The sequence below is a fragment of the Oncorhynchus keta genome, unplaced genomic scaffold (genome assembly GCF_023373465.1).
Source record: "Oncorhynchus keta strain PuntledgeMale-10-30-2019 unplaced genomic scaffold, Oket_V2 Un_scaffold_20017_pilon_pilon, whole genome shotgun sequence".
In the NCBI taxonomy this organism is placed as follows: domain Eukaryota; kingdom Metazoa; phylum Chordata; class Actinopteri; order Salmoniformes; family Salmonidae; genus Oncorhynchus; species Oncorhynchus keta.
This window is the reverse complement of record NW_026290852.1, coordinates 1-15,796: the sequence shown is the minus strand read 5'-3', so window position 1 is coordinate 15,796 and position 15,796 is coordinate 1. Positions and strand designations below refer to the sequence as shown.

At 45.1% G+C, this 15,796-nt stretch overlaps 1 protein-coding gene and 1 long non-coding RNA gene across 2 annotated transcripts; one reads left to right on the top strand and one right to left on the bottom strand.

Annotated features, from left to right (window-relative positions):
• Nucleotides 1-1,332: 1,332 nt before the first annotated feature.
• pros1 (protein S) lies at nucleotides 1,333-15,042 on the bottom strand (the record flags this gene model as incomplete). Its single annotated transcript, XM_052514767.1, has 7 exons — nucleotides 1,333-1,622; nucleotides 3,168-3,390; nucleotides 3,527-3,663; nucleotides 6,701-6,961; nucleotides 9,785-9,875; nucleotides 14,493-14,679; nucleotides 14,783-15,042. Coding segments are annotated over 7 exons (1,323 nt in total), but the record flags the coding sequence as incomplete, so codon positions are not given.
• LOC127927976 (uncharacterized) lies at nucleotides 10,199-14,422 on the top strand. Its single transcript, XR_008129801.1, has 4 exons — nucleotides 10,199-11,558; nucleotides 12,321-12,831; nucleotides 12,912-14,214; nucleotides 14,353-14,422. It is a non-coding gene; the product is annotated as an uncharacterized LOC127927976 (long non-coding RNA).
• Nucleotides 15,043-15,796: the final 754 nt, after the last annotated feature.

Here is a 15,796-nt window from a genome sequence, read left to right as displayed (position 1 = left end):
GCCACCCCCGTGCTTCACGGTTGGGATGGTATTCTTCGGCTTACAAGCCTCCAAACATAACGATGGTCATTATGGCCAAACAGTTCTATTTTTATTTCATCAGACCAGAGGACATTTCTCCAAAAAGTACGCGCTTTGTCCCCATGTGCAGTTGCAAACCGTAGTCAGGCTTTTTTATGGCAGTTTTGGAGCTGTGGCTGTTTAAAGGCACCGTCAACTTTGTGTTTGTAAACTTCTGACCCACTGGAATTGTGATACAGTGAATTAAAAGTGAAATAATCTGTCTTTTAACAATTGTTGGAAACATTACGTGTGTTATGCACAAAGTAGATGTCCTAACCGACTCGCCAAAACTATAGTTTGTTTAACAAGAGATTGTGGAGTGGTTGAAAAACAAGTTTTAATGACTCCAACCTCAGTGTATGTAAACTTCCGACTGTATATATCAGAACCATGTATCCCAGGTCCACTGTATCAGAACCTTTCAGAGCTCAGCTGTTTCACTACATGTCTATGGAACCCCTGGCAACAGAACCAGTGATGCTGGAACTGTCAGTGTCTATGGCAACAGAACCAGTGATGCTGGAACAGTCAGTGTCTATGGCAATAGAACAAGTGATGCTGGAGCAGTCAGTGTCTATGGCAACAGAACCAGTGATGCTGGAACAGTCAGTGTCTATGGCAACAGAACCAGTGATGCTGGAACAGTCAGTGTCTATGGCAATAGAACCAGTGATGCTGGAACAGTCAGTGTCTATGGCAACAGAACCAGTGATGCTGGAACAGTCAGTGTCTATGGCAACAGAACAAGTGATGCTGGAGCGGTCAGTGTCTATGGCAACAGTACCAGTGATGCTGGAACAGTCAGTGTCTATGGCAACAGAACAAGTGATGCTGGAACAGTCAGTGTCCATGGCAACATGTTTTGGTAACTCCTCTTCTTCACAGGAACAGAGCCTGGTGTTTATTTCACGGCAATACAAACCATGGTGAGGGTGATGGACAAGTGTCCAATGAAAAATATGAAACCTTCAAAAACAGTCTAACAAAGAGTGCAGGAAACTAAATAAACAGAAATGACTGCATTGTGCAAGTCCACCCACCATCTCTCCCTCCCCTTTCTCCCTTCCACAGAGCCCCTCCCTCCCCCTTTCTCCCCAATCTCCCCATCCCTCCCCCACTCCTTTCTTCCCTCCCTCCCTCCCCCCTTTCTCCCTTCCACTCCCCCTCCCTCCCCCTTTCTCCCCTCTCTCCCTGCCTCTCCCCATCCCTCCCCCACTCCTTTCTTCCCTCCCTTCCTCTCCCCCTACCCCCCTCCCTCCCTCCCCCTCCTCCTAATCATTAGGTAGAGGATCATATACACAGATTTGGGCCTCAGGACAGAGAAGTGTGGTGATTGGTCGACCTGGCTGTGAGGTCACTTCCTGTAGGGTGAGTGGTGGTGGTGGGGGGGGGTCGTCAGAGAGTGTCTTGGGGGGGCGAGACAGGGGGGCAGGAGTGGGACTTAATGCTGTTGTGTTTAGTGTCCGCCTCGTCGAAGTCTAACAGTCGAGCGTTGACGTTGATGTCCATACAGCCGTGGTAGTAGGCTGTCACCGGGGTGGCGGAGACCGGGACCTCATCTGGAGACGGACGGAGGGATTAAATACCCAGAAACACTTCACACGGCATCAATCTGAATCAGTTCTGAAATATGGACTACGTTAGTTTCACCAACCTGGAAGTCCTGTGGCTAATGAGCTACTAGCTAGCTACCTGGCAGCCCTGTGGCTAATGAGCTACTAGCTAGCTACCTGGCAGTCCTGTGGCTAATGAGCTACTAGCTAGCTACCTGGCAGCCCTGTGGCTAATGAGCTACTAGCTAGCTACCTGGCAGTCCTGTGGCTAATGAGCTACTAGTTAGCTACCTGGCAGTCTTGTGGCTAATGAGCTACTAGCTAGCTACCTGGCAGTCCTGTGGCTAATGAGCTACTAGTTAGTTACCTGGCAGTCCTGTGGCTAATGAGCTACTAGTTAGATACCTGGCAGTCTTGTGGCTAATGAGCTACTAGCTAGTTACCTGGCAGTCCTGTGGCTAATGAGCTACTAGCTAGCTACCTGGCAGTCTTGTGGCTAATGAGCTACTAGCTAGCTACCTGGCAGTCCTGTGGCTAATGAGCTACTAGCTAGTTACCTGGCAGTCCTGTGGCTAATGAGCTACTAGCTAGTTACCTGGCAGTCCTGTGGCTAATGAGCTACTAGCTAGTTACCTGGCAGTCCTGTGGCTAATGAGCTACTAGTTAGTTACCTGGCAGTCCTGTGGCTAATGAGCTACTAGCTAGTTACCTGGCAGTCCTGTGGCTAATGAGCTACTAGCTAGTTACCTGGCAGTCCTGTGGCTAATGAGCTACTAGCTAGTTACCTGGCAGTCCTGTGGCTAATGAGCTACTAGTTAGTTACCTGGCAGTCCTGTGGCTAATGAGCTACTAGTTAGTTACCTGGCAGTCCTGTGGCTAATGAGCTACTAGCTAGTTACCTGGCAGTCCTATGGCTAATGAGCTACTAGCTAGTTACCTGGCAGTCCTATGGCTAATGAGCTACTAGCTAGTTACCTGGCAGTCCTGTGGCTAATGAGCTACTAGTTAGTTACCTGGCAGTCCTGTGGCTAATGAGCTACTAGTTAGTTACCTGGCAGTCCTGTGGCTAATGAGCTACTAGTTAGTTACCTGGCAGTCCTGTGGCTAATGAGTTACTAGCTAGTTACCTGGCAGTCCTATGGCTAATGAGCTACTAGCTAGTTACCTGGCAGTCCTATGGCTAATGAGCTACTAGCTAGTTACCTGGCAGTCCTGTGGCTAATGAGCTACTAGTTAGTTACCTGGCAGTCCTGTGGCTAATGAGCTACTAGCTAGTTACCTGGCAGTCCTGTGGCTAATGAGCTACTAGTTAGTTACCTGGCAGTCCTGTGGCTAATGAGCTACTAGTTAGTTACCTGGCAGTCCTGTGGCTAATGAGCTACTAGCTAGTGACCTGACAGTCCTCCTATACATGTCCTGACAGAGTGTGTCATCATTGTGTTTAGTTAGTTAGTTAGTAACTAGCTAGTTAACTGACAGTCCTCCTATACATGTCCTGACAGAGTGTGTCATCATTGTGGTTTGTTAGTTAGTTAGGAACCAGCTAGTTACCTGGAAGCCCTCCTATACATGTCCTGACAGAGTGTGTCATCATTGTGTTGTTGAGTCGATCCAGCGCCCCGTCAGGGAGGCTGTAGGACCAGGTGGAGGTGTTGGCGACGATCTCCAGGCTAGTGGGGGTGACAGTCAGTTCTACAGACAGACGGTCCGGGTAACACAACATCAACGACTGCAGCGTTGCCACGGACACTCCATCCAGGAACACCTGCAGGTCCTGGAGAAAGGAGGGGAGAGGTGATGGGTGTGTGTGTGTGTGTGTGTGTGTGTGTGTGTGTGTGTGTGTGTGTGTGTGTGTGTGTGTGTGTGTGTGTGTGTGTGTGTGTGGGCGTGGGGATCGTTGCTGAACTCACAGCTTCGTCAGGTCCTTGCGTAACCACGGCGACAGACAGGGGGACGGTATCGTTGAGGACCAGAGCGAAGAGGACTCCTGTACTGCTGGACGGACGGATACGCATCTTCAGATCCACCCTCCAGCTCCCTGACTCCCCTACACACACACACACACACACACACACACACACACACACACACACACACACACACACACACACACACACACACACACACACACACACACACACACACACACACACACACACACACGTATATATATATACACACATACACACACACACACACACACACACACACATAATGTTAGTTAGACAGGCAGACAGAAGCACCAAAGACTGCCCCAGTAAACAGAGGTCTATGTAGACCACCCCATTATTATTGTAGAATATATATAGTCCACTATAGTAGTATAATATATATAGTCCACTATAGTAGTAGAATATATATAGTTCACTACAGTAGAATATATATAGTCCACTATAGTAGTAGAATATATATAGTTCACTATAGTAGTAGAATATATATAGTCCACTATAGTAGTAGAATATATATAGTCCACTATAGTAGTAGAATATATATAGTTCACTATAGTAGAATATATATAGTCCACTATAGTAGTAGAATATATATAGTCCACTATTATAGTAGAATATATATAGTCCACTGTAGTAGTAGAATATATATAGTCCACTATAATAGAATATATATAGTCCACTATTATAGTAGAATATATATAGTCCACTATTATAGTAGAATGTATATAGTCCACTATAGTAGAATATATATAGTCCACTATTATAGTAGAATGTATATAGTCCACTATAGTAGAATATATATAGTCCACTATTATAGTAGAATATATATAGTCCACTATTATAGTAGAATGTATATAGTCCACTATTATAGTAGAATATATATAGTCCACTATAGTAGTAGAATATATATAGTTCACTATAGTAGTATAATATATATATAGTCCACTATAGTAGTAGAATATATATATAGTCCACTACAGTAGAATATATATAGTCCACTATTATAGTAGAATATATATAGTCCACTATTATAGTAGAATGTATATAGTCCACTATAGTAGAATATATATAGTCCACTATTATAGTAGAATGTATATAGTCCACTATAGTAGAATATATATAGTCCACTATAGTAGTAGAATATATATATAGTCCACTATAGTAGAATATATATAGTCCACTATAGTAGTAGAATATATATATAGTCCACTACAGTAGAATATATATAGTCCACTATTATAGTAGAATATATATAGTCCACTATTATAGTAGAATGTATATAGTCCACTATAGTAGAATATATATAGTCCACTATTGTAGTAGAATGTATATAGTCCACTATAGTAGAATATATATAGTCCACTATAGTAGTAGAATATATATAGTCCACTATAGTAGTAGAATATATATAGTCCACTATAGTAGTAGAATATATATAGTCCACTATAGTAGTAGAATATATATAGTCCACTATTATAGTAGAATATATATAGTCCACTATAGTAGAATATATAGACTGTAGTCTATGTTGAAGTGAGCCAGTCTCGTGTACACTACTCACTGTAGTCTATGTTGAAGTGAGCCAGTCTAGTGTACACTACTCACTGTAGTCTATGTTGAAGTGAGCCAGTCTAGTGTACACTACTCACTGTAGTCTATGTTGAAGTGAGCCAGTCTAGTGTACACTACTCACTGTAGTCTATGTTGAAGTGAGCCAGTCTAGTGTACACTACTCACTGTAGTCTATGTTGAAGTGAGCCAGTCTAGTGTACACTACTCACTGTAGTCTATGTTGAAGTGAGCCAGTCTAGTGTACACTACTCACTGTAGTCTATGCTGAAGTGAGCCAGTCTAGTGTACACTACTCACTGTAGTCTATGTTGAAGTGAGCCAGTCTAGTGTACACTACTCACTGTAGTCTATGTTGAAGTGAGCCAGTCTAGTGTACACTACTCACTGTAGTCTATGTTGAAGTGAGCCAGTCCAGTCTAGTGTACACTACTCACTGTAGTCTATGTTGAAGTGAGCCAGTCTAGTGTACACTACTCACTGTAGTCTATGTTGAAGTGAGCCAGTCTAGTGTACACTACTCACTGTAGTCTATGTTGAAGTGAGCCAGTCTAGTGTACACTACTCACTGTAGTCTATGTTGAAGTGAGCCAGTCTAGTGTACACTACTCACTGTAGTCTATGTTGAAGTGAGCCAGTCTAGTGTACACTACTCACTGTAGTCTATGTTGAAGTGAGCCAGTCTAGTGTACACTACTCACTGTAGTCTATGTTGAAGTGAGCCAGTCTAGTGTACACTACTCACTGTAGTCTATGTTGAAGTGAGCCAGTCTAGTGTACACTACTCACTGTAGTCTATGTTGAAGTGAGCCAGTCTAGTGTACACTACTCACTGTAGTCTATGTTGAAGTGAGCCAGTCTAGTGTACACTACTCACTGTAGTCTATGTTGAAGTGAGCCAGTCTAGTGTACACTACTCACTGTAGTCTATGTTGAAGTGAGCCAGTCTAGTGTACACTACTCACTGTAGTCTATGTTGAAGTGAGCCAGTCTAGTGTACACTACTCACTGTAGTCTATGTTGAAGTGAGCCAGTCTAGTGTACACTACTCACTGTAGTCTATGTTGAAGTGAGCCAGTCTAGTGTACACTACTCACTGTAGTCTATGTTGAAGTGAGCCAGTCTAGTGTACACTACTCACTGTAGTCTATGTTGAAGTGAGCCAGTCTAGTGTACACTACTCACTGTAGTCTATGTTGAAGTGAGCCAGTCTAGTGTACACTACTCACTGTAGTCTATGTTGAAGTGAGCCAGTCTAGTGTACACTACTCACTGTAGTCTATGTTGAAGTGAGCCAGTCTAGTGTACACTACTCACTGTAGTCTATGTTGAAGTGAGCCAGTCTAGTGTACACTACTCACTGTAGTCTATGTTGAAGTGAGCCAGTCTAGTGTACACTACTCACACTGTAGTCTATGTTGAAGTGAGCCAGTCTAGTGTACACTACTCACTGAGCCAGTCTAGTCTACACTACTCACTGTAGTCTATGTTGAAGTGAGCCAGTCTAGTGTACACTACTCACTGTAGTCTATGTTGAAGTGAGCCAGTCTAGTGTACACTACTCACTGTAGTCTACGTTGAAGTGAGCCAGTCCTGCCCCAGTGAAGTAGGTTCCTCTCTCTACGTGCAGGAAACAGTGTTTACTCTTCTTCTCCTGAATAACCTCTTTGACCCCAGACGCCCCCTGGTTCATCAGGTTCCAGCCCCTGATACACCCGTCCAGACGAGCGTTGATCTGTACAGGGGTCACATCAATGTCATCAGGTGGTTGGTTGTATGATGGTTGTTTTACGGTTATGGAATCGTTGTTTTTATGGTCGTTCTGCGGTTGTCGAGTCATTATCTGTTCATTATTTGTGTGGTTGTTGGTTGAATGTTTATTCTAAGGTTTGTTCTGTGGTTGTTCTGTGTTGATCTATGGCCAGTTCTGTAGTCTGTTCTGAGCCAGTGTGGTTGTGGTTGTTCTGTGGTTGTGGTTGGTGTGGTTGTTCTGTGGTTGTTCTGTGGTTGTTCTGTGGTTGTCTATGTTGTTCTGTGGTTGTTCTAGTGGTTGTTCTGTGGTTGTTCTGAGGTTGTTCTGTGGTTTGTTCTGTGGTTGTCTATGGTTGAAGTGAGTTCTGTGGTTGTTCTCACTGTTGTCTGTGGTTGTTCTGTGAGTTCAGTTGTTCTGTGTTGTTCTGGTTGACTCACTGTTGTTCTATGGTTGTTCTGTGGTTGTCTAGTGTACACTACTCACTGTTGTCTGTGGTTGTTCTGTGGTTGTCCTGTGGTTGTTCTGTGGTTGTTCTACGTGGGAAACAGTGTTCTACTGGTTGTTCTGTGGTGAATAACCTCTTGACCCCAGTTGATCTGTGGTTGTTCTGTGGTTGTGGCCCCTGTTCTACCCGTTGTTCTGTGGTTGATCTGTGGTTGTTCTATGGTTGTTCTGGTGGTTGTTCTGATGGTTGTTCTACGGTTGTGGAATCTGTGGTTGTTCTGTGGTTGTTCTGTGGTTGTGTTCTGTTTGTTCTGTGGTTGTGGTGTGGTTGTTATGGTTGTTCTGTGGTTGTTCTGTGGTTGTTCTGTGGTTGTTCTGTGGTTGTTCTGTGGTTGTTCTGTGGTTGTTCTGTGGTTGTTCTGTGGTTGTTCTGTGGTTGTTCTGTGGTTGTTCTGTGGTTGTTTGTTCTGGTTGTGGTGTGGTTGTTCTGTGGTTGTTCTGTTGTTCTGTGTTGTGTGGTTGTTCTGTGGTTGTTCTGTGGTTGTTCTGGTTGTTCTGTGGTTGTTCTGTGGTTGTTCTGTGGTTGTTCTGTGGTTGTTCTGTGGTTGTTCTGTGGTTGTTCTGTGGTTGTGGTGTGGTTGTTCTGTGGTTGTTCTGTGGTTGTTGTGGTTGTTCTGTGGTTGTTCTGTGGTTGTTCTGTGGTTGTTCTGTGGTTGTTCTGTGGTTGTTCTGTGGTGGTTGTTCTGTGGTTGTTCTGTGGTTGTTGTGTGGTTGTTCTGTGGTTGTTCTGTGGTTGTGGTCTGGTTGATCTATGGTTGTTCTGTGGTTGTTCTGTGGTTGTTCTGTGGTTGTTCTGTGGTTGTTCTGTGGTTGTTCTGTGGTTGTGGTGTGGTTGTTCTATGGTTGTTCTGTGGTTGTTCTATGGTTGTTCTGTGGTTGTTCTGTGGTTGTTCTGTGGTTGTTCTGTGGTTGTTCTGTGGTTGTTCTGTGGTTGTTCTGTGGTTGTTCTGTGGTTGTTCTGTGGTTGTTCTGTGGTTGTTCTGTGGTTGTTCTGTGGTTGTTCTGTGGTTGTTCTGTGGTTGTTCTGTGGTTGTTCTGTGGTTGTTCTGTGGTTGTTCTGTGGTTGTTCTGTGGTTGTTCTATGGTTGTTCTGTGGTTGTTCTGTGGTTGTTCTGTGGTTGTTCTGTGGTTGTTCTGTGGTTGTTCTGTGGTTGTTCTGTGGTTGTTCTGTGGTTGTTCTATGGTTGTTCTGTGGTTGTTCTGTGGTTGTTCTGTGGTTGTGGTGTGGTTGTTCTGTGGTTGTGGCTGTGGTTGGTTCTGTGGTTGTGGTGTGGTTGTTCTGCCCTGGTTGTTCACCTTGGTCTCCAGTTTTTGTTCTGTGGTTGAAGGTTGTTCTGTGGTTGTCAGGACTGTGGTGATGGTTGGTTCTGTGGTTGTGGTGTGGTTGTTCTATGGTTGTTCTGATGGTTGTGGTGATGGTTGTTCTGTGGTTGTGGTCTGATTGTGGTGTGGTTGTTCTACATGGTTGTTCTGTGTGGTTGTTCTGGTTGGTTCTAGTGTGACTGTTCTGTGGTTGTGGTGTGGTTGTTCTGTGGTTGTTCTGTGGTTGTGACAGGTGACTGTTAACTGCTGGTTGTCAGGTTGGGTGACTTCCAGCTAGGACAGTAAAAGACAGGTGTGGTTGTTCTGGTGACTGTTCTGAGGTAAAAGACAGGTGTGGTTGTTCTGAGGTTGTTCTGTGAGTTGTGGTTGTCAGGTTGTTCTGTGGTTGTTCTAGGACAGTAAAAGACAGGCAGTCAGGTTGTTCTGAGGACTAATTCTGTGGTTCAGGTTGTTCTGTGGTTGTTCTGTGGTTGCTAGGTTGTTCTGTGTCAGGTTGGACTGTGGTTGTTCTATGGTTGTTCTGTGGTTGTGGTGTCAGGTTGTGAGTTCTGTGACTGTTCTGTGGTTGTTCTGTGGTGTTCTATGGTTGTTCTGTGGTTGTGGGTGACTGTTCTGTGGACAGTAAAAGACAGGCAGTTCAGGTTGTTCTGGTGGTTGTATAACCAGCTAGTGGTTGTTCTAGACAGGTTGTTCTGTGGTTGTTGACTGTGGTTGTTCTGTGGTTGTTCTGTGGTTGTTCTAGGTTGTTCTGTGGTTGTAACCAGTTCTGTGGTTGTTCTGTGGTTGGAGTGTGGTTGTTAACCAGCTGTGTTGTTCTGAGACAGTTGTTCTGGGTTGATCTATGGTTGTTCAGTTGTTTGTTCTGTGGTTGACAGGCTATGGTTGTTCTGTGGTTGATATATGGTTGTTCTGTGGTGACTGATCTATGGTTGTTCTATGGTTGTTCTGTGGTTGATCTATGGTTGTTCTGTGGTTGATATATGGTTGTTCAGTAAAAGGGTGTTCTATGGTTGTTCTGATGACTGTATAACCAGCTTGTTCTGTGGTTGACACTATGGTCTGTTTATAATGGAGTAAGAGACTCTCAGGACTGTTGATGCTCATCACAGCTTCCTTACTGATCTTAACACTGATACTGGACTCTAGTTCATCTACTGAGATCTACAACAACATTACACAGCAACAACATTACACAACAACAACAGGTTGGACAGCAACTAATATAACCAGCTAGAGACAGTAAAAGAAGGCAACAGGTTGGACAGGTGACTAATATAACAGCTAACAGACAGTTAACAGATAACTAATATAACCAGCTAGAGACAGTCAGGTTGGACAGGTGACTAATATAACCAGCTAGAGACAGTAAAATACAGGCAGTCAGGTTGGACAGGTGACTAATATAACCAGCTAGAGACAGTAAAAGACAGGCAGTCAGGTTGGACAGGTGACTAATATAACCAGCTAGAGACAGTCAGGTTGGACAGATGGACTAATATAACCAGCTAGAGACAGTCAGGTTGGACAGGTGACTAATATAACCAGCTAGAGACAGTAAAAGACAGGCAGTCAGGTTGGACAGGTGACTAATATAACCAGCTAGAGACAGTAAAAGACAGGCAGTCAGGTTGGACAGAGGACTAATATAACCAGCTAGAGACAGTAAAAGACAGGCAGTCAGGTTGGAGAGATGACTAATATAACCAGCTAGAGACAGTAAAAGACAGGCAGTCAGGTTGGACAGAGGACTAATATAAACAGCTAGAGACAGTCAGGTTGAACAGAGGACTAATACAACCAGCTAGAGACAGTAAAAGACAGGCAGTCAGGTTGGACAGGTGACTAATATAACCAGCTAGAGACAGTAAAAGACAGGCAGTCAGGTTGGAGAGATGACTAATATAACCAGCTAGAGACAGTTAGGTTGGACAGATGACTAATATAACCAGCTAGAGACAGTCAGGTTGGACAGGTGACTAATATAAACAGCTAGAGACAGTAAAAGACATGCAGTCAGGTTGGACAGGTGACTAATATAACCAGCTAGAGACAGTAATAGACAGGCAGTCAGGTTGGACAGGTGACTGATATAACCAGCTAGAGACAGTCAGGTTGGACAGGTGACTAATATAACCAGCTAGAGACAGTAAGGTTGGACAGAGGACTAATATAACCAGCTAGAGACAGTAAAAGACAGGCAGTCAGGTTGGAGAGATGACTAATATAACCAGCTAGAGACAGTTAGGTTGGACAGATGACTAATATAACCAGCTAGAGACAGTCAGGTTGGACAGGTGACTAATATAACCAGCTAGAGACAGTAATAGACAGGCAGTCAGGTTGGACAGGTGACTGATATAACCAGCTAGAGACACTCAGGTTGGACAGGTGACTAATATAACCAGCTAGAGACAGTAAGGTTGGACAGAGGACTAATATCACCAGCTAGAGACAGTAATAGACAGGCAGTCAGGTTGGACAGGTGACTGATATAACCAGCTAGAGACAGTAAAAGACAGGCAGTCAGGTTGGACAGATGACTAATATAACCAGCTCGAGACAGTCAGGTTGGACAGATTGCTAATATAACCAGCTAGAGACAGTCAGGTAGGGCAGGTGACTAATATAACCAGCGAGAGACTGTAAGGTTGGACAGGTGACTATTATAACCAGCTAGAGACAGTCAGGTTGGACAGGTGACTAATATAACCAGCTAGAGACAGTAAGGTTGGACCGAGGACTAATATAACCAGCTAGAGACAGTAAAAGACAGGCAGTCAGGTTGGACAGGTGACTAATATAACCAGCTAGAGACAGTAAAAGACAGGCAGTCAGGTTGGACAGGTGACTAATATAACCAGCTAGAGACAGTAAGGTTGGACAGATGACTAATATAACCAGCTAGAGACAGTCAGGTTGGACAGGTGACTAATATAACCAGCTAGAGACAGTAAAAGACAGGCAGTCACGCTGGACAGGTGACTAATATAACCAGCTAGAGACAGTCAGGTTGGACAGAGGACTAATATAACCAGCTAGAGACAGTAAAAGACAGGCAGTCAGGTTGGACAGGTGACTAATATAACCAGCTAGAGACAGTCAGGTTGGACAGAGGACTAATATAACCAGCTAGAGACCGTCAGGTTGGACAGAGGACTAATATAACCAGCTAGAGACAGTAAAAGACAGGCAGTCAGGTTGGACAGGTGACTAATATAACCAGCTAGAGACAGTCAGGTTGGACAGACGACTCATATAACCCGCTAGAGACAGTCAGGTTGGACAGGTGACTAATTTAACCAGCTAGAGACAGTCAGGTTGGACAGAGGAGTAATTTAACCAGCTAGAGACAGTCAGGTTGGACAGGTGACTAATTTAACCAGCTAGAGACAGTCAGGTTGGACAGGTGACTAATATAACCAGCTGGAGACAGTCAGGTTGGACAGGTGACTAATATAACCCGCTAGAGACAGTCAGGTTGGACAGGTGACTAATTTAACCAGCTAGAGACAGTCAGGTTGGACAGATGACTAATTTAACCAGCTAGAGACAGTCAGGTTGGACAGGTGACTAATTTAACCAGCTAGAGACAGTCAGGTTGGACAGGTGACTAATATAACCAGCTAGAGACAGTCAGGTTGGACAGATGACTAATATAACCAGCTAGAGACAGTCAGGTTGGACAGGTGACTAATATAACCAGCTAGAGACAGTCAGGTTGGACAGACGACTAATATAACCAGCTAGAGACATTCAGGTTGGACAGAGGACTAATATCACCAGCTAGAGACAGTCAGGTTGGACAGGTGACTAATATAACCAGCTAGAGACAGTCAGGTTGGACAGACGACTCATATAACCCGCTAGAGACAGTCAGGTTGGACAGGTGACTAATATAACCAGCTAGAGACAGTCAGGTTGGACAGGTGACTAATATAACCAGCTAGAGACAGTCAGGTTGGACAGGTGACTAATATAACCAGCTAGAGACAGTCAGGTTGGACAGAGGACTAATATAACCAGCTAGAGACAGTCAGGTTGGACAGATGACTAATATCACCAACTAGAGACAGTCAGGTTGGACAGATGACTAATATAACCAACTAGAGACAGTCAGGTTGGACAGATGGCTAATATAACCAGCTAGAGACCGTCAGGTTGGACAGATGGCTAATATAACCAACTAGAGACAGTCAGGTTGGACAGACGACTAATATAACCAGCTAGAGACAGTCAGGTTGGACAGATGGCTAATATAACCAGCTAGAGACAGTCAGGTTGGACAGAGGACTAATATAACCAGCTAGGGACAGTAAAAGACAGGCAGTCAGGTTGGACAGGTGACTAATACAACCAGCTAGAGACAGTCAGGTTGGACAGAGGACTAATATAACCAACTAGAGACAGTCAGGTTGGACAGACGACTAATATAACCAGCTAGAGACAGTCAGGTTGGACAGATGGCTAATATAACCAGCTAGAGACAGTCAGGTTGGACAGAGGACTAATATAACCAGCTAGGGACAGTAAAAGACAGGCAGTCAGGTTGGACAGGTGACTAATACAACCAGCTAGAGACAGTCAGGTTGGACAGAGGACTAATATAACCAACTAGAGACAGTAAGGTTGGACAGACGACTAATATAACCAGCCAGAGACAGTCAGGTTGGACAGTAGACTAATATAACCAGCTAGAGACAGTAAGGTTGGACACATGGCTAATATAACCAGCTAGAGACAGTCAGGTTGGACAGAGGACTAATATAACCAGCTAGAGACAGTCAGGTTGGACAGTAGACTAATATAACCAGCTAGAGACAGTCAGGTTGGACAGAGGACTAATATAACCAGCTAGAGACAGTCAGGTTGGACAGAGGACTAATACAACCAGCGAGAGACAGTCAGGTTGGACAGAGGACTAATATAACCAGCTAGAGACAGTCAGGTTGGACAGACGACTAATATAACCAGCTAGGGACAGTAAAAGACAGGCAGTCAGGTTGGACAGGTGACTAATACAACCAGCTAGAGACAGTCAGGTTGGACAGAGGACTAATATAACCAGCTAGAGACAGTCAGGTTGGACAGACGACTAATATAACCAGCTAGGGACAGTAAAAGACAGGCAGTCAGGTTGGACAGAGGACTAATATAACCAGCTAGAGACAGTCAGGTTGGACAGAGGACTAATACAACCAGCTAGAGACAGTCAGGTTGGACAGACGACTAATATAACCAGCTAGAGACAGTCAGGTTGGACAGAGGACTAATATAACCAGCTAGAGACAGTCAGGTTGGACAGGTGACTAATACAACCAGCCAGAGACAGTAAAAAGTCATCAGTAATCCACGAGCCAGTCAGGTTGGACAGAGGACTAATACAACCAGCCAGAGACAGTAAAAAGTCATCAGTAATCCACGAGCCAGTCAGGTTGGACAGAGGACTAATACAACCAGCCAGAGACAGTAAAAAGTCATCAGTAATCCACGAGCCAGTCAGGTTGGACAGACGACTAATACAACCAGCCAGAGACAGTAAAAAGTCATCAGTAATCCACGAGCCAGTCAGGTTGGACAGGTGACTAATACAACCAGCCAGAGACAGTAAAAAGTCATCAGTAATCCACGAGCCAGTCAGGTTGGACAGAGGACTAATACAACCAGCCAGAGACAGTAAAAAGTCATCAGTAATCCACGAGCCAGTCAGGTTGGACAGAGGACTAATACAACCAGCCAGAGACAGTAAAAAGTCATCAGTAATCCACGAGCCAGTCTTACCACATGCCACTGTCCGTTGTTGATGGCCTTGCCCCCGCTGGTGACCTTCATGGAGTGCTGGGTCTTGAACTGGACCTCGATCCGTCCTCCCCTCAGCCCCAGCATGAACCAGGAGTCCTGGGAAGACTCTGCATACAGAACCACCCCTTCTGGGTCAAACGTACGGAAGTCAAACTCTGCAGCAAACCTGGAGACACACGACCCGGACGACCCGGACGATTTAGGGTACAGTTGTGTGGTGAACAGGACTGCATGTCTGTCTCTGCCTCGGTGTGTTTAAACCCCCTTACTTGGTGTTCTCCGGTAGTCTGAAGCGGAGGTATATGACAGGCCCTCCGGTGAATTGTTCTCCCAGGTACAGCATCTCAGAGTGTTTGTAGTCGTAGAGCTGGACACACACCGGCACCTCCTCGCAGGAACGCTGGTCCTCCGCTAACCGCAGGCCCTGACGACCTTCGCAGCGGCAGGAGTAGCTACCCATCGTGTTCACACACACGCCCTCACACACGCCCACCTCGCACTCGTCGACATCTGGGGACAACCACGAGCGTCAGGCGGAGAGGGTAGAGGTCAGAGGTCATTACAGGAGGTACAGGGTTAAGATCAGTTGATACCAAAAGTTCCATTAGGTCCTTGAATATAATTGTCTCTGACATTTTTTTAATTTGTCAGACTGTATATTTAGGGGCGGCAGGTAGCCTAGTGGTTAGAGTGTAGAGGAGGCAGGTAGCCTAGTGGTTAGAGTGTAGAGGAGGCAGGTAGCCTAGTGGTTAGAGTGTAGAGGAGGCAGGTAGCCTAGTGGTTAGAGTGTAGAGGAGGCAGGTAGCCTAGTGGTTAGAGTGTAGAGGTGGCAGGTAGCCTAGGTTAGAGTGTAGAGGAGGCAGGTAGCCTAGTGGTTAGAGTGTAGAGGAGGCAGGTAGCCTAGTGGTTAGAGTGTAGAGGAGGCAGGTAGCCTAGTGGTTAGAGTGTAGAGGGGACAGGTAGCCTATTGGTTAGAGTGTAGAGGCGGCAGGTAGCCTAGTGGTTAGAGTGTAGAGGAGGCAGGTAGCCTAGTGGTTAGAGAGTTGGGCCAGTAACCGAAAGGTTCCTAGATCGAATCCCTGAGCTGACAAGGTAAAAATCTGACGTTCTGCCCCTGAACAAGGCAGTTTACCCACTGCTCCTAGACCAGTTAACCCACTGTTCCTAGACCAGTTAACCCACTGTTCCTAGACCAGTTAACCCACTGTTCCTAGACCAGTAAACCCACTGTTCCTAGACCAGTGAACCCCTGTTCCTAGGCCAGTTAAACCACTGTTCCTAGA